Source organism: Megalobrama amblycephala, linkage group LG6 (assembly GCF_018812025.1).
Source record: "Megalobrama amblycephala isolate DHTTF-2021 linkage group LG6, ASM1881202v1, whole genome shotgun sequence".
NCBI classification, from domain to species: Eukaryota; Metazoa; Chordata; class Actinopteri; order Cypriniformes; family Xenocyprididae; genus Megalobrama; species Megalobrama amblycephala.
Genome location: NC_063049.1, coordinates 2,127,444 through 2,148,437, shown reverse-complemented (window position 1 = coordinate 2,148,437; position 20,994 = coordinate 2,127,444). Strand labels below are relative to the sequence as shown.

General features: G+C 39.4%; 1 protein-coding gene across 1 annotated transcript; it reads right to left on the bottom strand.

Moving 5' to 3' along the window:
• Window positions 1-16,715: 16,715 nt before the first annotated feature.
• LOC125269656 (C-type mannose receptor 2-like) lies at window positions 16,716-20,271 on the bottom strand. Its single transcript, XM_048192590.1, has 5 exons — window positions 19,846-20,271; window positions 19,646-19,684; window positions 19,200-19,553; window positions 17,712-18,056; window positions 16,716-17,558 (listed from the first exon to the last, which is right to left on the bottom strand). Exons 2-5 carry the CDS (start codon window positions 19,680-19,682, stop codon window positions 17,197-17,199), a joined length of 1,098 nt encoding a protein of 365 aa, XP_048048547.1. The 5' UTR covers window positions 19,683-19,684; window positions 19,846-20,271; the 3' UTR covers window positions 16,716-17,196.
• Between the last annotated feature and the right edge of the window lie 723 nt (window positions 20,272-20,994).

Genomic DNA, 20,994 nt, shown 5'->3' with positions numbered 1-20,994 from the left:
ATTCTCTGACCAGTTTGTTTGCTGGTTTCCATGTCTGCAATATGCTGTGTTTTCTGCCAACTGGCAACCTGTGATGTCGAAATACTATTGGATAAACTGCAGCACACGGTTTCACACAGACCAAAACAAAGACAGACATTCAGACATGGAAAGTACATTTCAAAGTAGAGTATCTGGCTGTAGCATTGTTTTTCTGAGGAACAAGTATGTGAACTTAGCATGATTCCTAAATATCTGCAAACATATTGGGGTATTTTTATGCTTTATTAAAGTAAAAAATCTTACATATGTAACAGGTATACAAAGTATACTACTAAATATTGTTATAATTCACACAAAATTGTTCTTTTATACATTTTATGATACCTGATCTAAAGGTGTGCTTCTCCTTTAAGTGATGCGAGGTCACAGTATGACCTAATTTCCTGTCCTGTCTCCTCCTCTTCCCTTTTGAAATGTGATTCAATGGAAGAGGTAAGTTTCTTTTGTCATCCTGTTAATTTTTATTTAATCCTTATTTTTATTTTATCTTTTATATCTGCATTTCCACCCAAACTTATGTGTAAAGTACTATTTTATCTGTCCTTGGGATTATTTTCATTATTTTACATTCTTTGAGGTCTATTTCTGTCTTTTATGTGAAACAAGCACATGGTAATGGAGGTGCACCATATTTGTTTTATAGAGTGTTATAAGGGCCACTCAATCTGAGGCTGCTTATGTCTCTATTATACAGGTATGTTTTCTGTATATTATTTTCCTTATGTTCATGTTTTACTCTTCCCTTTTGAAATGTGATTCAATGGAAGAGAGTGTTATAAGGACCACTCAATCTGAGGCTGCTTATGTCTCTGTTACACAGTAAAAAAATTCCAGTGAATCTGCTGCCTGCTGTCCCGTGTCTGTCTCTGCATCCACACAACGTAACAAAACGCAGACCAAGTTTTAATACCCGGTGTCGCTGGCCGCACATCACGCTGGGCATAAGCGAGCCACACAGGTTACACGTGGTGCCGTGAACCTTTGGGTTTCGCATGATCGGCTGTTCACCGATCGCCGGAGTTGCTGCTTCAACAGACGACGGGTGTGCTGTTACGAATCGCTGGAGGAGTGTTTCGCTGACCGCGGAGGCCGCAGCTCGTTGCTGCTCGTTTCAACTCGTCACCTGTGTTCAACCAGTTCACTGTATCTGCTGCTCACATCAAGTAGGACGGCTTTAATCGAACGATTGCTTTTTGTGAGGTATGGTTGAGAACTGTTTTGTTTCTATCGACTACTATTCGCTGCATATACACTTTGATGTATGTTGAACTGTTCCGTGCAACTGAACATTCATTATAAAGGAGTTTGATCGTCACGTGGAACATTTTTTTTCCTCATCTTTCTCCGTGCAACTATATGCTGAACTGTTCTTTGCGCCGCTGCACGCTCATTATAACGGAGGTTTTTGTGATCGTCACATATGTACGTTTTTTTTCTCTCTCCGTGACACGTCACACTGAACTGCTTTGAAAGAGCCTCTTTACATGTTTCTGCAATGTGTATATATTTTCTGCATACTATGTTTTAATTCCATTTTCTGCACATCTCTTGGTATTTATTACTATTCAAGTTGAGTCATGTTTGAGGACACTGTTAGTCAGGATAACTTTAGCTCTGTGCAACAACCTAAAGCCATGTTTCCAGTAGGCAGGGGTAGTGGGGCTGTGTTTAGTCGTCCTGACAAAACGTCTGAAACTCCACCTCAATGTTTTGGGAGGGGAAGGGCATTCTTTAATGCAGAAATTGACCATGTACATGCATCTGATTCAGCTATTGGTGCCTCAGTGGGCCCTACTGCCTGTTCCACACCTTTTGCACGTTCAAATGCTGATAATGTTTTTACTTCAGAGTCCTTAGGCGGTTTTATTTCTGATTTAGCTCAGAAAATTGGTGAGAGCATTTCGGCCAGTCTCAATTTAACACAACAACCCAGCCAAATGCAGTCTAAGTCAAATGTGCAGCATTCAGATGACTGTGTTGATACGCCAAAATTGAAAGTGATTGTCCAACATGATGTGACGCCTCCACCATTCTTTCGAGGTGATCGAAGTGATTAATTTACTGCACACGAATGGGAGGACATGATGTACAGTTATTTGAACAGTAAGAAATGCACTGATGAAACTGCTTCTGATCTCATTTTGAGCAGATTGGCCGGAAAAGCAAGGGACGTGGTCAAAGTGTCCTTACGTAGCTTCCCATGGCAGACTACTGCAGTGCTCCCCGCTACAGTGTTTGATATACTGAAGCGTAATTTCAGTGAGTTAACTTACTCGAACATGCCTATGGCTGACTTCTACAACACTCTCCCTAAGGTGGATGAGAGTCCAATGGACTACTGGATACGGCTGAATAAGGCGATCGATGTGGCTGATGAGTGTTTACGTAGACGCAACAAGTGTGTTGAGGATCCTGCAGCTGAGGCTGTTATGATGTTTGTCTCTCACTGTCCAAATCCTGGCCTTGCTTTGTCTTTTCAGTTCAAGCCTGCTGAACAGTGGAGTGCTGCCGAGGTTCAAGAGCGACTGGATTGTCACTGCAGGAACCTGAAAAGAACTCCTGCTAGAACCTAACGTTATTCACCTGTGTTCGCTTGCCTTCAGGACGCTGTGACTCTCCGTGACGATCCTGTATTGAGTTCTCCCAAACAGCCTGAGCCCTCCTCAGGTCAGTCACCATGTTCAAATGGTCAGCTCAACCCTAACGCTGTTCCTTTTACGCCTAACGATAGTGTGCAACAGTTAGTCGGCCTGATGGATAAAGTTCTGTCTCTCTGCACTGCCTCACTGTCCTCGTCCAATCCTGGATGTCACGTCAGAACATCAGACCCCAAGCCTAGTGTGAGCTCAACATGTAAAGTATGTCGATCTAAAGAGCACACTACACATACTCATTGCATGCGGCAGAGGCTTTGCTGTAACTGCTTCAAGCCTGGACACTTTAAGAGTGATTGTCCAAAGACGACAAGCTTTGAGCCGCATTCTTCTGCCACTCAGTTAAACTAGATAGCCCATGTGTGGAAGGGGGTAGCATGGGCGGTGATATACTTCCCCTAAAAGATGAGTCGGACCCACATGAGATTTTTGTAAATAGTTGCAAGTTACAGCCACCTGATAAAGCAGTGCTGTATGTGGGATCTCAGAAAATTGATGGAGCTAGTGAACTGTTTTATGCTCCTGTGACTGTCAGTGGCCAGTCTATACTGAATGGTTTGCTAGATTCTGGCAGTATGGCTTGCACCCTGGGTACGGAGAGTGAATCGCAACCTTCAGTAGTTCCTGGTAACGTGGTCCTAGTGGGCTGTGGTGGTCTTACTATTCAGTGCACATAAGACCTGGAAATCGAAGTCTATGGATTCAAGCTCATCGTACCTACTTTAGTAGTGCCTGGACAGAAAGATGAGTTCATTATCGGCAGTAACGTTATCAAACGCGTGCTTACAAAGATGAAAGCCGAAAAGAAGTACTGGGAAGTGATTTCATGTGAAAACAGCAATCCTAAGTCTGAAGAGTTCCTTGAGGTTTTGAGCTGTATTTCTCATTGGTCTGGTCCTCAGCTCGGCACGGTGAAGCTCTGTCAAGCAGTTACCTTACTTCCCAGAAGTGAACACCTGGGCTTGGATGACATTAACTCCCTGAGGTCTGAAAACGCGCTGGCACGTTTTGCAGGATTTTTTTCACATTTCAGCAAAACAGACTTAAAATACTCCGTCATTTCTTGTCATAGAGACACAAGTAATATATCAATTGAAACTATAGAATGTCTTTTTATTTGTGTACACTCAGAGTAAAAACACAATGTTGTGCTTTTTGTAAAACAAAGAAAACTAACATGATGCGTGATCTCTCCTCTCCCTCTGAACGAAGTCCAATCTGATAGTTCTCAGAAAATGAACTGTAACTTATGAATACTAATGACAAAAAAATGACACTTACATCTAAAGAAACGTTGAAATGTCAGGTTCATTCTGTGTTTATGTAATCTGTATGAAAAGAGAGCCATGTCAGAAGTCTGTGATTCAGCTCATTATCCGCTAATGCGGCCACGCCCACGGAGCCAGCGCTATTCAGACACAAATTCAGAGGCAATACATGCATTCATCGTCTCAATCGTGTATTTATTGTCTTGAAAAGTGTTTATTTGGATGTTAAAGCAATGGTTAGCGATCTCTAGAAGACATGCCGTTAGTTCCTACTTCCTTTTCTTCTTTATATGAATTTGTGGCCTAAAGATGTACAGAGAGCGCCCTCCGGCTGCAAGTATGAATTGAAAATACCATTCCTGAAATGTCCTCTTCTTCTTTAGAATAATTTGTGGACTAAAGGTGTACAGAGAGCGCCCTCCGGCTGCAAGTATGAATTGAAAAAACAGTATCCAGCACTCATAGTGATGACAATAAATATTACTTCTCAGTATAGAAAATTGACATAAATATATAAGAATCCATCAATATTTCTCCAAATGTGCATGCTTTTAAGCTAAAAGCCTATATGAAATGCCATAGAGGTAACATAATTGTTCAGACACTTTGCATCACAGAAATACATTTTATTTTAAAGAATATAATAGAATACCATTATTTTAAATTGTAATAATATTTCACAGTATTGCTGTTTATGATGAGCTGAGACATTATTACAGAGGTTTTTTCACAGCCTACCTGACTGAAAGGCCTCATTAATATGCAAGTCATTTCAGGTCGTTATTATGTGATTCTTTTGTCTTCTCAGGTGTAAATGGCCCATTATTCATGCATATTCACGCCTCCACGCATACTGTGTTTCTTGACAAAAAGTGTCTTACAAAAACTAAATCAATATATTGTTTTATATGAAGGAGTAAGCTGCATAATTTTTTACATAATTCTGAAGCAAAAACTCTAGTCTACAACCTCCAAAAGTCTTGTGAACACAGATTTAATATACTTTTTTTGGCCTCATTTCAGTGACTTAAGTGTTTTGTTTTTTTTCAATAACCACGCATAAACATTATTCCTTCAAAAATACAAACATGTACATACATGTTCCTCACATATTATTGTAGCCTAGTTTGTGCTGAATACAGTGTAATGACACTTTTGTCATTTATATGTTTATGAACAACTGAAAAAAGCACAAATGTCAGGGCATGTCAAAACTTCTCCAAGCCTCAGACTCCAGAGGGTTAATATCAATGCGTGTGAAGTCTCCGACTTATGGAAGGAGAAGTTGGCAAGTGTTATCGTGTCTTATCATGATGTTTTCTCCAGAGACAGACTTGATTGTGGAGAGGCGAAGGACTTTGTACACAGGATACATTTATGTGATGAACGTCCTTTCCGTCTGCCCTACCGCCGAATCCCTCCTGCCCACTACCATAAGTTGCGAGAAGTTCTTTCTGAAATGGAAGAAAAAGGCATTATCAGCAAATCAGTAAGCGAGTACGCATCTCCTTTGGTAATGGTTTGGAAGAAGGATGGATCGTTAAGAGTCTGCACTTATTTTCGCTGGCTTAATGCAAAGACTATAAAAGATGCTCATCCTTTGCCCCATCAGGCGGATTGCCTGGCCGCTCTTCGTGGCAATCTTCTATTCAGCTCTGTGGATTTAACATCGGGATTCTATAACGTCCCACTCCATGTATCTGATCAGCATTACACAGCATTCACAACGCTCATGGGCTTATATGAATATAACCGTCTCCCCCAGGGCCTGTGTAACAGTCCAGCATCCTTTATGTGCATGATGCTCAGCGTATTTGGAGATCTTATTTTTTCCAGCCTCCTTTGCTATCTCGACGATTTGCTGGTTTTCGCCCATTCTGAAGAAGAGGCATTGAAACGCTCAGAAATGGTGTTTGCACGGTTGAGAGCTAGTAATTTGAAGTTGGCTCCAAAAAAGTGTCACTTCCTCAGGCGTTCCATCAAGTTTTTGGGCCATGTGATCAGTGGTTCAAGAGTTTCAGTGAATGAAGATAAGGTTGCAGTCATTGCTGCCTTTCAGAAGAAAGACCTAATGAAAGAGGATGGCAGCACACCTTCGCCAAAGAGAATTAGATCGTTTCTGGGCATGGTTCTTTACTACCAAAGCTTCATCCCTGGCTGCTCACAAATCGCAAAGCCATTGTTCAAGTTGACTGCTGATCAAAAGTGTTTGGTGAAAGGCACAAGTCGTCGTAATAGTAATGGCACTTTCCGGGAGTTGACTCCTCAAGACTGGACTCCTGACTGTGATGTTGCCTTCGAGGAGTTAAAGAGAGCCCTTGTCGAGAGCGTGGTGTTGGCACACCCTGACTTTGAGTGTCCCTTCATCCTCTGCACTGCTCTCTCAAGTTACTGTTGGCGAGGATAAAGCACGTCCTATAGCGTTCGCCAGCAAGTCTTTGAACCACAGCCAAGCCAATTACCCTGCTCACAGGCTGGAGTTCTTGTCCTTGAAATGGTCCGTATGTGACAAGTTCAGCCATTGGCTTATAGGCCATGAGTTCACTGTATGGACCGATAATAATCCACTCACATACATCATGACAAAACCTAAACTGGATGCGTGTGAGCAGCGCTGGGTTTCAAAACTTGCCCCGTACAACTTTAAAATTAAGTACATCCCTGGAAGGTTAAATGTTGTGGCGGATGCGCTCAGTCATGACCCGTTTGTCAAGCCAGTGAGTCAGCGAATTCTGACCGAGCCTTACTCCGAGCTGCTGAAGCATGTACACAGTGTGGAAGATGATTCTGTACAGAGAGCATTCCATCTCACGTGCCAGCCACAAACACTTTGTACTGAACGCCATCAAAATTCTGAAATGGATGTTTCATCTTGTCGTCTTGTGGTGATTGGGATTTAGGAGCAGTATCCAGAGCAGCATCCCTAGCTGATCACATGAGCTCTTTAATTCCTGCCTGTCAAGATGTCTCCCATGCTTTTTCATTGTCTGAACTGCAGTGTCAGCAGCACAAAGACGCAGTTATTTCACGGGTGTCCTTCTATGTTACCAGGAAGCGCAGACCTTAAGGCGTGAGCGTGTGAATGAGGATTTGCGTGTATTGAGGATTTTAAAGCAGTGGGACAAACTCTTTTTGCTCAATGGCGTTCTGTACAGAGCCATCAAAGATCCACTCACAAAGCATAAGAGAATTCAGTTCGTCCTGCCTGAATCCCTGAAACAGCAAGCTCTCTCTGGTGTTCATTATTTGGCCGGTCACCAGGGCCAGCCACGTACACTGTCTTTAGCCCGCCAGAGGTTTTATTGGCCTGGGATGGAAAGTGATGTACGTGATTATGTCAAGACTTGCACCCGTTGTGTCCTGAGTAAAACTCCAGAGCCAGCTGCAAGAGCACCCTTGGAGAGCATCAAGACTACTGCCCCATTGGAGCTCGTTTGTATTGATTTCTGGTCCGCCGAGGATAGGCACAATAAATCTGTGGATGTCTTGGTAATCACGGATCATTTCACCAAGCTAGCGCATGCTTTTCCATGCCAGAACCAAACGGCTAAGAGTGTTGCAAAGAAACTCTGGGATGGCTTCTTCTGTGTTTATGGCTTCCCTCAGCATATCCATTTAGACCAGGGAGCAAATTTTGAGAGCGAGCTGATAGCAGAGCTGCTTGATCTTGCTGGCATCGACAAGTCACGATCTTCCCCGTACCACCCCATGGGAAATGGTGGAATTGAGAGGTTTAACAGAACATTAGGTAACATGTTGAGATCACTTCCACCCAGATCTAAACAAAAGTGGCCACAGTTAGTGCAAACGATGACATTCGTGTATAACTGCACTGCCCATGAAACAACTGGATTTGGCCCTTTTTACCTGATGTTTGGAAGGGTGCCGAGATTACCTGTTGACCTCATGTTTCTAAGTGTGCTTCGTGATGAATCATTCTGTGATTACAAGGACTGTTCAATCTCTCGTCAGTGATCTACAGTCTGTCATGGTGCTGGCTCAAAAGAATTCTACTGCAGAACAGAAACACCAGTCTGATCAATACAACAAGAGGGTCAAGGGATTGCCTCTGTCAATTGGTGATCAAGTTCTCATTGCCAACAAAGGCTGTCAAGGTAAACGGAAGCTTGCCGATAAATTGGAGCCCACCATGTACTCCGTTGTTGCTTCCAAACCTTCCCTGCACATTTATAAGATCTGTGAAAGATCTGGTCATGAGAAAGTCATACATCGGAATCTCCTGTTGCCAGTTAACTTTCTTCCTTTGCCCACAACAGAGTTTGAGTTTTCTGTTGGTGAATGTACTGGTGATGGCCCTTGTTCATCACCTTCTCGAACTGTATGTGATGTAACTGAGCCAACAATGCCTGTCACTGAAGGTTTGTCACATGAAGAGTCTCTATCTGTCATTTCTCACATGGCTGTGTGTGATGATGATTGTACAGCTTCTTGGGTCTCATCTCATTCTTTTCAAGATGTTTCTGAAGCACAAGCCGATTTATCTGTAGTTAGTGCTTCTTCACCTACTGTCCCTGATTCTACAGATTTGTATGATCCTGTGGTTAACAATAACCCTGACAATTGTTACATTACCAGGCTTGGTAGAGTAATTAAGCCTGTTCGTAGGCTGATTGAGTCAATGGTTCAACTCAAGACCTTACTTGGTGTGGAGTCCATATCTCCTGTTATTCATGTTTAAATCTGTGTATAGCATTGCTCTTTGATACTACTGAGTGTAAAGTATTGTATTTTCTCACGTGTATACTGTTTAAGCTAATGGTCTGAGTTTTTCAAAGTGTAAAAGGCACTTTGGTATGCCTACAACATGTGTAGTGGTTTGGCCAACTTCTTACATATTTGTATCTCTTAGTTGGGTAACTTTTCATGTTGATAGTCTTCACTGTTTTTTTTTCTGGAGTGTATACCAAGTCATTCTCAAGATCTGTGCTCTTGTTTTTGTTATACTCTGGAATTTTGTGTAAATTCTGGGGGGTGAGTGTAACAGGTATACAAAGTATACTGCTAAATATTGTTATAATTCACACAAAATTGTTCCTATACGTTTTATAGATTTATATGGTTTATAGAGTGTTATAAGGGCCACTCAGTCTGAGGCTGCTTATGTCTCTGTTACACAGTAAAAATATCCAGTGAATCTGCTGCCTGCTGTCCCGTGTCTGTCTCTGCATCCAAACAACGTAACACAACGCAGACCAAGTTTTAATACCCGGTGTCGCTGGCCGCACATTATGCTGGGCATAAGCGAGCCGCACGGGTTACACATAGAGCCCCTTTAAGAAACCTCAAACCTGAAAGATTCAGGGCTTTTGGAAAAACATTCGGGGCTCCAGCCCCCTTAGCCCACCCCTAGTGCCGCCCCTGGTTACACCCCTAATGATTACCACAATAAATTAAGTATTTTACTATAGTATGGTTCAGAAACACTATTTAGTATTTACTATAAATTACTATAATATTTTTTCACCTGGGCGCGCAAGCAACGTGAGACGATTTGTAAAATATCAGTTGATCTGTAACGTGTGATGGGTGCTGCCAACGCAGCTAAAGCGCAAAAGCACATTTGAATTTAGCAGTGAACGTTCTGATCTTACCGGTGTTGTCGTACACTTTAAAGGGTTCAAATTCTTCGTCTTTCATAATTTGAATTTTTTGGACATTCTAACTGCATTCTATAGGCTATATCAGTGGTTCCCAAACCTGTCCTGGAGGACCCCCAGCACTACACATTTTGGATGTCTCTCTCATCTAACACACCTGATTCAACTCATCAGCTCATTAGTAGAGACTGCAAGACCAGAAGTAGGTGTGTCAAATAAGGGCGACATACAAAATGTGCAGTGTTGGGGGTCCTTCAGGACAGGTTTGGGAACCACTGGGCTATATCACACAGTGAGCTGTATGAAATGTCATATAACCTATAGGTCTAGGGGCGGGGCATTAAATAGTTTAATTCTATAGTTGCTGTGATAATATAACAACTATCGTAATAGTACAATATTGGGTAAAGTAATTTGTTTATATGTTTTCTACAATTTTAAGGTATATTATACTACAATATACACTACAGTTTACTAAAAACTAAAGTATACTAAAGTATTTATAACAGTTTCACTATAGTTAATACTACAGTATTCTGTAGCATTCATTAACAAAGTGTTGTAAATCATTTAATATATACAGTACACTACAATTTACTATAGTATGGTTCAAAAACACTATAGTATTTACTATAGTATTTTTTTCACCTGGGTGGTTACATATTCATGGTTTGTGATTTTACTTTGTTGTTGGTGCTGTATTTTATTTCTTTGTTTATATTTTACAATACTGACCAATGTTTTTGTAGATTTTTAGAGGCATATTAGTATTGGAAGATGCTCCACTTTACTTCATTTACTGCAATGCAAAACGTGCTGCAACAATTTCCACTGCCCGGTGTTCTTAAACCGACCAGATGGCACAAGTTGAATGCACACCTTCAAATTCACTTCAAAAAGGCTGTTGTCCATGGAGGTATGAACGTTTCTTTTGTATTCTGAATTTAAAATGTTGTTTTTGCAATGCAGTAAGTAGGGCTGGGCGATATATCGAATGCTTTTGTCACGCGCATTTCGTCAGTAAAGCCGGTTCCCTGATTGCCGCTAAATCGCCATCACCTGCTTTCAAATGGAGCGGCATTTAATAGACAGAGCCGTAGATCACTGATAAGCCACGCAATATCGCGTTCATTATCGAAGGCGATACATCTGCGATATGAACGCGATATTGCGTGGCTTATCAGTGATCTACGGCTCTGTCTATTAAATGCCGCTCCATTTGAAAGCAGGTGATGGCGATTTAGCGGCAATCAGGGAACCGGCTTTACTGACAAAATGCGCGTGACAATCGCATGCGATATATCGCCCAGCCCTAGCAGTAAGTAATAATTTTGACTTTAGAAGAACAAAACTTTTCTATTTTATGCAAATTTTTATTTAAGTTTTTCTGTTTTGATTTTGCAATGCAGTAAATTGACAAGCAGAATCACCCCAGGACAATGGAAGCTGATCAAAAACAAGGTTAGTTTCTTAAGACTTTCATAAAGACATAAGCTACTTATACAGATGGTGTGTTGTTATATCTGTTAAATCTTTTCAGGAATAACTTAATAATATTCTTTTGTTTTAGAATGTTCCACAACAGTTGACTGGCTCTGCTGACTGTGGGATCTTCATGTTAATGGTAAGAAAAAGAAGGGAAAGTTAAAAGTTCTTAAAAATGTATGAACTTCTCTTTTCATTAGAATGAAAATTCATGTTCATGTTTCACACTGATCATCATTTACCTGAGGTTAACATTTAATCCTGAGTATTCATACACAGCGTTTCACACTGTACATTACTAAACCCTGGGTTAATGTCCTTGTTTGCATATTTGCAGTGTCATTGTCACTGATTGACTGAACAGAGCACACAGTATGTTTACATACTGTAAATGCTCATGTATTTCACATCCTAATTTCATATAGTCAGCTTCACTATCAAGTTTACCCTGATTGAACATTTCAGACTATAAAAGAATTAAACAGTGTTTTCTGTCAGCATTTGTTGTTGTTTTCTTTCCATTGCTGAATTTTCTATTTATATACAATGCACAGTGTTTCTGTGACTGTCAAAAGCATTTAAAATATACAAGCAATATGTGGAGCGTTACTTTACCCACGGTTAAAAGTACCCCAACGATAACCCGGGGTTAAGTGCAGAGTGAAAAGCCATGTGAATTGCTTGCCTTTAAAAAACAAAAAACAAAAAAACAAATATTAAAACTGAACATAAATGATTCATTTCATTAGTGACAGGGTAAGATTTGTCTTCAGTATATAAACATTAGAAACACAGAATGTCAAAACTTTATTATACATGCTGTGCTGCATCCTGACTACAACACAAAGTGTTGTTAAAGGTCCCATGGCATGAAAATTTCACTTTATGATGTTTTTAACATTATTATGAGTTCCCCTAGTCTGCATATGGTCCCCCAGTGGCTAGAAAAGACGATAGGTGTAAACCGAGCCCTGGGTATCCTTCTTCGCCTTTGAGAAAATGAAAGCTTAGACTGCACAATCTGGAATCTTCCCTATATGTTGTCATACGGGGAAAGGTTACCTCCCCTTTCTCTGCTTTGAGAAAATGAGCTACTACAGTGAGATTCGAGCACAATATTTCTTGGCTTGCAAACGAGCGAAGCATGGCAGTTGCTCAGTGTTTGGATGTACAAATGAACATCAAAGTTTTTTTTAGTTCCTTCATCCAAGCCAATGAAGAAACAGTGGGTTAATTTTATTTTCTCTGGTAATGCGCCTATACAACTTCCCATAGTTTTGTATGTCTGTGCCACACATTTCACCGACAACTGTTTCCTCAACCGGGCCAATACAGCCCAGTGTTGTGAACACCAGTCAAGATGGCAATCCAGGGACCAGTTTACAACAGGGCCCCTCCCTAACTGCTGGTGTGTAGGAAGATGTGCCACACCGCGATTGGATCTTTGGTGAATGAACATAAATAAATGTTCAGCAACATCAGATAAGATGTTGGGACAACTACCAGACACCTCTTCCAGAACGGGAAGGGGGACCTTCTGCACCCACCAAAACCAAGGAGAAGACTTCTCATTGGACGACACATTGACTCTAACCACCAAACTCATTCCTAAGGTTTAGGCAAGGACTGCCATAAAAATTCCTTCAGGACCTCCTGGTTGGAGCAGCAGTGACTGAAATAAAGAAAGGCCACAGATATCTATCTAAATCCATTCATAATTAAGATAGTATTCTTAACTGGTGCCCCGTATTACAAAAGGGGGAGGGGTCATCTGATACACTCATAACCACACCTTAAGTGACACATGATCAAAAATCACTATGTCACAGGTGAATGGAGTAAAAATCACTACACCAGTTACTGTCGCTAATGTAAAGGTAGACAGCATCAAGTATGTGTGTGAATACACACACTGTAACGCCAGTGTTGTACATTTCTTTGTTGTTTGAAACTGTTCTGCTGTTGGTGCACGCGATATCCACATTTTCAAATTGCAGACCTTGATGTAATTGTAATAAGAAAGATTGTAAAAACATTTAAGATATATGAAATATAAAATATGTAAACAAATAAATGATGTTGGCATGGTAGCACATTTTCCACAACGGGCACCTATCCAAAAAGGTATTTGTAATAATGGCAGAGGACTAATTTAGTGGCGCTAGTTAGTGTCTATAGCTGATAATTATATATATAATATACAGGTGCTGGTCATATAATTAGAATATCATCAAAAAGTTGATTTATTTCACTTATTCCATTCAAAAAGGGAAACTTGTATATTATATTCATTCATTACACACAGACTGATATATTTCAAATGTTTATTTCTTTTAATTTTGATGATTATAACTGACAACTAAGGAAAATCCCAAATTCAGTATCTCAGAAAATTAGAATATTGTGAAAAGGTTCAATATTGAAGACACCTGATGCCACACTCTAATCAGCTAATTAACTCAAAACACCTGCAAAGGCCTTTAAATGGTCTCAGTCTAGTTCTGTAGGCTACACAATCATGGGGAAGACTGCTGACTTGACAGTTGTCCAAAAGACGATCATTGACACCTTGCACAAGGAGGGCAAGACACAAAAGGTCATTGCAAAAGAGGCTGGCTGTTCACAGTGCTCGGTGTCCAAGCACATTAATAGAGAGGCGAAGGGAAGGAAAAGATGTGGTAGAAAAAAAGTGTACAAGCAATATGGATAACCACACTCTGGAGAGGATTGTGAAACAAAACCCATTCAAAAATGTGGGGGAGATTCACAAAGAGTGGACTGCAGCTGGAGTCAGTGCTTCAAGAACCACTACGCACAGACGTATGCAAGACATGGGTTTCAGCTGTCGCATTCCTTGTGTCAAGCCACTCTTGAACAACAGACAGCATCAGAAGCGTCTAAAGACAAAAAGGACTGGACTGCTGCTGAGTGGTCCAAAGTTATGTTCTCTGATGAAAGTAAATTTTGCATTTTCTTTGGAAATCAGGCTCCCAGAGTCTGGAGGAAGAGAGGAGAGGCACACAATCCATGTTGCTTGAGGTTCAGTGTAAAGTTTCCACAGTCAGTGATGGTTTGGGGTGCCATGTCATCTGCTGGTGTTGGTCCACTGTGTTTTCTGAGGTCCAAGGTCAACACAGCCGCAAACCTGCCTGACCTTAACCCCATAGAAAATCTATGGGGTATTGTGAAGTGGAAGATGCGATATGCCAGACCCAACAATGCAGAAGAGCTGAAGGCCACTATCAGAGCAACCTGGGCTCTCATAACACCTGAGCAGTGCCACAGACTGATCGACTCCATGCCATGCCGCATTGCTGCAGTAATTCAGGCAAAAGGAGCCCCAACTAAGTATTGAGTGCTGTACATGCTCATACTTTTCATGTTCATACTTTTTAGTTGGCCAAGATTTCTAAAAATCCTTTCTTTGTATTGGTCTTAAGTAATGTTCTAATTTTCTGGGATACTGAATTTGAGATTTTCCTTAGTTGTCAGTTATAATCATCAAAATTAAAAGAAATAAACATTTGAAATATATCAGTCTGTGTTTAATGAATGAATATAATATACAAGTTTCACTTTTTGAATGGAATTAGTGAAATAAATCAACTTTGTGATGATATTCTAATTATATGACCAGCACCTGTATATACGATAGCAAATAAGAGCAACATGAAAAGCCAACGATGTAGGCTAGCATTAGCTACATGATAATAACTGTAACAGCATAGATAAAACCAACTAAAGTACCGTATCCAGACAGAATATTTTAATCTAACCATTCGGAGACGTCCTGCTGTAGCCACTGAGTTGCAACTTCTTCATCCGGTGCTTCTCCATCCGGATTAGATTCTGGGTCAAACTGAAATGCTTGAACAACTGCATATCTACGACCCTCCACCTTACTCCGCCTCTCTCCTACTCATTAGCATTTAAAGCTACAGACCCAGAAACGGCACATCCTGAGGAAAGCTCATTGTGGGACTGGCTTGTACTGGCTGAAATTCTGCACCAAGGCTGCATTTCGGGAAAGAGACTTCAGATACAGTACTAGGGACCACTTAGGCCTATATAAAAGCATCCAAAAAGTAGCATGTCATGGGACCTTTAAATACACTTCTAACATTTCATTCTAACATTTGTCTGTACTCTTCTCTCATGAAGGAGCCATGAATCACAGAAGACCTCTGTGCTGCACATTAACCAAAAGTCTTCAAGGGTTTAGTGGAAGAGCCGTGCTTTCTGATATTGAAAGAGGAAGACCAGGAAAAAGACCTTCTTCAACTTTCACAGGCTGAAACGGATGATGACAGACAACTGGCCAAAGAGCCTTTAGTGTTTTGCTTCCAAATTTAGGATGATATGGACATTATTCTTAATGAGTGTCTGGACAAAAACAGTCTTGGAGTTAATTGCATGTTTATGGAGATTTGATTTTTTTTTAAAAGATTTAATTTGTTATCATGTACCTGCTGTGCAATAATTTGTTCAATTTACACTCTTTGGTTTGATTTTGAAATTTTTTAGAGCAAAGCACAGCTAGTTTATGATGCTTTTGCTACTTAGGGGGAAAAGTTAATTTTTATTAAAATTAAATAACATTTGTGTTTTGTTTTTGGGTTTGATGGGTCTGAATATGTTTAATTAATGCAATCTAGTGTAATGTATTTGAGTAAAATACACATTTTATGACAAATTAATAAATTAATCTATTCAGTTAGATCGTTTTAATAAAATAATTGACATTAACATGGTTTTAATCTTTAAAAATGGATCCAAATGGAGCAATGCCTACGAAGATCAATTTTCTCCGCCCACTTCCGCCCTCAGGCTGTTAGTCTTGGGCTGTCGTCCTCAGGCTGTCATGACGTATGGTTCTGCGGTTCTGCAGCTAGTCCTATCTCATGTGATGACTGACTGACTGAACAAGACCAAACAAGTATTGTTTTTTTTTTTTATTCTTATGATGGGTTTGTCAGGTGAGTGTCCATGGGACTGTGTAAATGTTGTGTGAAGTGCTGAAAGAACTTTATGAACTGCAAAGGGAACTGGTTTGATTCAGGCTGGTTTGAATGGACTTAAGGATTCTTAAAGGTCTAAGTGCATATGGACTCTGAGGTATAAGCTACTGCTGAATTGTGAACTCAGTCAGGAATTGTTCATGTGAACTGCATATCCAGTTAATACTGAAATTTGTGATTTGTACACCAAAAATTTTGAATGAACCAAATCTATTTTTTGAATTAATTGACTTCATATGTTCAAAGGTTTTGTCATGCTAAATGAGCCCCTGAATTGTATTTGAATTTCTGGGATTTTTTTTCTTATAAATTTGTATTTTTTGTTTTTGTTTAATTTTTGTTGAACTGTGCATTTGTGAATCATTAATGCCTTTGCCCTTACTGAATGGTGTTTTACTCAAAAATGAACAACAGTTTCTATGAATTGAGCCTTTCTGTTTGTGTTAATACTTCATCCACATATTAATGTTTCCTACTTCTTTAGATGTGTGATTTCTTTCGACAGCGCTCAAGAGAAAAGCAGAAGAAATCAAATCAGAAATCATTGAAAAGAAAACCATCTGTGATCAAGTCAAATTCAAGTTTTGCATATCTGTCATTTGAGCGGTCGTTGTGACATTGAAAATCAGGAAATAATCAGAGGCGAGAATACTGACTGTGGATGAGTTTATTTGAGCTCATGTTCTGTTTCACATGTTTATCTGATGATTTTGATCAAACACAAGATATTTTATACCCAAACCCCAAAAAAAAAAAAGAAAAGCTTTTCTAAGAATAAACCAGATTTCATTCTGAGACACAAACAATATTATTCTGAAGAGCTGCTGCTCACAGATTCACATTCAACCAGTTATTGATATAGATAAGATTAGTGAAAACATAAAGAGACGTAACCACACCAGATATACAGAGAGATTTATAAAACACACTTAACATCTGAAGAATATTAAACATTAATGTTAAAACATTTTAAAAAGATCATATTATGACATGATGATTAAAATTTAGCAGTTAGCAGATTCACTCAGAACTTACTAAAACAAATACAAGTAAATAAGAGAAATAATGAAGGATGAAAACGGTGAATGTAAGTAAACACAAACATTCACTCTTAATATCTGCTGCAGATGAAGTTGAGTTTGCGAGTTTCAGGAAGGCTGATCCAGCGCTGATCTCCTCCAGACTGAACTGCTCCTTTTCTCTTCTCGAGGCGACAGTCTTCCGGTTCTACTCCGTTCCCTGGAGCCCAGTTCTGATAGCACACGATCTCTCCGCTCAACCAGAGCCACATGTTCATACTGCAGTAATTGTGTAAACCCAACCACACCGCCTCAGTAGACGCCTGTTTAACCACATTCATCACACGACGCTGAATCTCTTCTGAATGAACCGAGACCAGATCCACATGATTCTGTCTGCAGTATCTCAGAGCTTCAGGCCACGTCAGATTCTCTTTGATCAGGATCAGTTTATCTGGACACAAAACAATCCATAGAGAGAGACTGATCAAAAACAACATGCAGAACAAACACTGTGGAGGAATTTGTCATGTCAGACATGTAGTGTGAACTTTAAGATATCTGGAGGTGATGGATGGATTGTGTGTGTTTGTGAGGATCTGCTCACCTTCATGACACACAAAAGATTGTTGGTTGTTGCAAGGGTAGTCATGCCATATTCCCTGAGCGTTCGGTTCGATCACTACACAGTTTTCATTACCTCCCCAATTATCAGGTTCACCAGTATTCCAGTATCTGAATGAGGAGTTACTCTGATCTGACCACTGCCATGAGTCTCTGAACAGACCGATCCAGACATCACCAGATATGTGATTATCATTGATGAACTTCTGAAGCTGTTGATTCTCATTCTGGTTCCTCACACTGACCAGATCAGTGTGATTCTGTCTGCAGTAACTCTGAGCGTCTCTCCAGTTCTTCATCTGATTGATAAAGACGAGTCCTGTGTTCGCTTTAAGAACAACAAACAGATTCATGAATCAGTTTGTTCATTATTCTCACACAGCTTTATGGTTTGGATGTAAACAGGAGCAGCAGCTGAAGCATCAGAAACACGTTGACTGATTTTGCTCATACAACTTTAAGTAACATTTGTGAATTTTCGTGATCATGATATAACTTTTTATTTCCACATTGTTTCCTAACACATTTCTCTAGAAAATTGGATTCAGACACAAAGAGCTGAATGAGAGAAACATCAAACAGATGAAGATATTACACTGCATATTAATATGTTCATTAACTAGTTCTTAAAAATATGTTTCTCTGTGCCTAGTTTATGTGTCCTGGTTGTAGTTTTGTAGTTTTTTTCCTTTTTCATTAGTCTGCTCCAGCTGTGTCAGTTCATCTTGTTTAGCTCATTAACCCCTCTGTATAAATAGCCCTTTATTCTCTGGTTCTCTGTTGGTCGTTGTTTGATGTCATGCAGGTGTCTGTGTTTTCTTTGTTTTTTCTCAGTGTTATTTTGTTCCTGATTTATGTTATAATTGTTTATGTTCATTAAATTCTCCCTGCATTTGGATCTTCACCTCTGCCTGCCGTCTTTCCGTGATATAATGATAATGTTAGTTTGTCTTGTTTCTTGTCTGAATGTTTTTTACATTGTAATGGACAGTGTGTCTATGTGAGTTCACACAAAGTTCATCTAAGAATGATGTTCTTACGGGTTTGTTTTGAGATTTTTGTTCTTTTATTCTCAGGACAAGAATTTTGTCCATAAATATCAAGATGGGCAAGTTGCTGTATGTCTTTACCTTGAAATTTATGCATTTCATTAGTTCATTACAATTTATGTTGGTCAAAACAATGGTTTGATCATATTGAATTTATAATTTACAGTATAAAGTTTGCTGGGAAATAATTCTCTAGGCTCTCTAATGTCAGATTCCCACAGTTATCAACAACGAAAGATCAGCATGTGTTCATTATTGGTTTATTTTTTTCAAGTTGAAAATGGACAAATATCCACAGTCTCCTCTATATTTATGACCAGATTAAAAAGTACAACATTTAATATTGGATTAAATTTTGTACAGTATACGTGTATCTTTTTTATAAATTAATGTTTGATGTCATTGTAGGGAGCTGAACTCACTGTTAGATGATTTGCAGATGAAAGTCTGATTGTTACTACATGAATAATCATCCCACTGTCCATTTCTCATCACAGCACACTCATCTGTGCCGTCAGGTTGTCCAGGAGCCCAGTTCAGATAGAGCGCAGGATCACCTGAAGACCACTGCCATTTATCAACACTTGTCCTCTGCAGCCCAATCCAGACATACTTAACTCCTCCAACATTCGCAGTCTTCTTCAGCTCGTTCATGTTGTCAACGGTGGCCAGATCTGTGTAACTCTCTCTGCAGTATCTCTCAGCTTCAGTCCAGTTCTTCATCACGTTTATAAAGTGATACTGAGGCTGAACACATTCAGATACAGAGCAGAGAGCTGTGAAAGAGAGGCTTTGATTTAATGCTTTTCATAACAGAGTCAAACCTGATGAAACTATAAACCATAAATAAAACAACAAACACACTCACCAATGAGAAGAAGAATCAAATATAGAGTTTGGTCCATTTCTGAGGAAGAAATGTGAGAATAGAGTGTAGATGTAATAAAAGTTAAACATAAAAGTATGAAATAAATATACTAATTTAGCAGCATAACTGGATTCACAATCATTAAGACCATATTAACATCTCAAAGTCTAATTGTGGTTAAAGAATGAAGTTGTTCTTACTTTAGAGGTCGTGTGTTTCTGTCCTGAGTCTGATGTTTCTGTCCGTCTTTAAACAAAATGATTATTATATCTGCTCTCATTCAGGACATCACATCATTTGTTTATTTCACTCTTAAAAAAAACAAATAAACAAAAACCTTTTTCATTTTTCTCTTCCTCATTTGTGTGTCCACGTCATTTCTCTGATTTTTGTTGACAGTTGTTGTATTTCTTTGGAAGTGTGTTAATTTGAATGTGCTAGAGAGTTTGTACATATATTGTATTTCCATAGCGGTTTCACAGAAAAAAATCCACCTCAGCATTTGCATTTTATTTTTATTTATCATTTGTTTCCATGTTCTTTCAGCTTTGTTACTGTCAGTGACTGATAACATGTTTCTGCACAACAAAACACAATATTTAAGATGCAATCTGTGTCTACATTAACACAGTATCTCTTCATTGTGTCATGAGTGCTGTATAAAGAAATTATTATGGCTAACAAACAAATTGTGTAAAGAAACAAAAAGACTGATTGACATGTAGATGATGTTCAAACAGTGAATTCAGCTTTCACATTTGTGGCATTTATAAAATACTTTAATTACTACAAGGTTGTAATAAATGACATCTAATCTATAATGTAAAGTAGTGACATTACGTTTTCTGTTTAGTCTTGCTTCTTGCTGTCATCATCTTTCTATCACTGTGATAAATTAACCAATCAGAGGCTTCTAGAGGAGTGTGCAGCCCATTTGGAGCTTTAGCCCCGCCTACTCACAGCTTGAAGAATCTGAGGTTAGATGAGAGCAGAAGAACATGACGACTGTTTACGATAAAATCGTTAAATGACCGATGACCCAAGGAAATGTACAGTATACACAGCAAAATCCTCAGTGTTTATATGAGGTCAATCTCCACAAGGTAAAAAAAAAAAAAAAAAAAAAAAATTGTTAACGAAACAGTGTTAACCCTCAGGGGTCTGAGGATTTTTGGGACCTGGAGAAGTTTTGACATGCCCTGACATTTGTGTTTTTTTCAGTTGTTCATAAACATATTAATGGAAAAAGTGTCATTACACTGTATTCAGCACAAACTAGGCTACAATAATATGTGAGGAACATGTATGTACATGCTTGTGTTTTTGAAGGAATAACGTTTATGCGTGGT

Coding starts and splice junctions, on each gene's coding strand:
- LOC125269656 (XM_048192590.1), bottom strand. CDS start 19,682: ATGGACCAAACTCTATATTTGATTCTTCTTCTCATTG. Junction 18,057..19,199: donor CATCTGCAAATCATCTAACA/GTGAGTTCAGCT, acceptor TTGTTCTTAAAG/CGAACACAGGACTCGTCTTT. Junction 17,559..17,711: donor ATCTTTTGTGTGTCATGAAG/GTGAGCAGATCC, acceptor TTTTGTGTCCAG/ATAAACTGATCCTGATCAAA.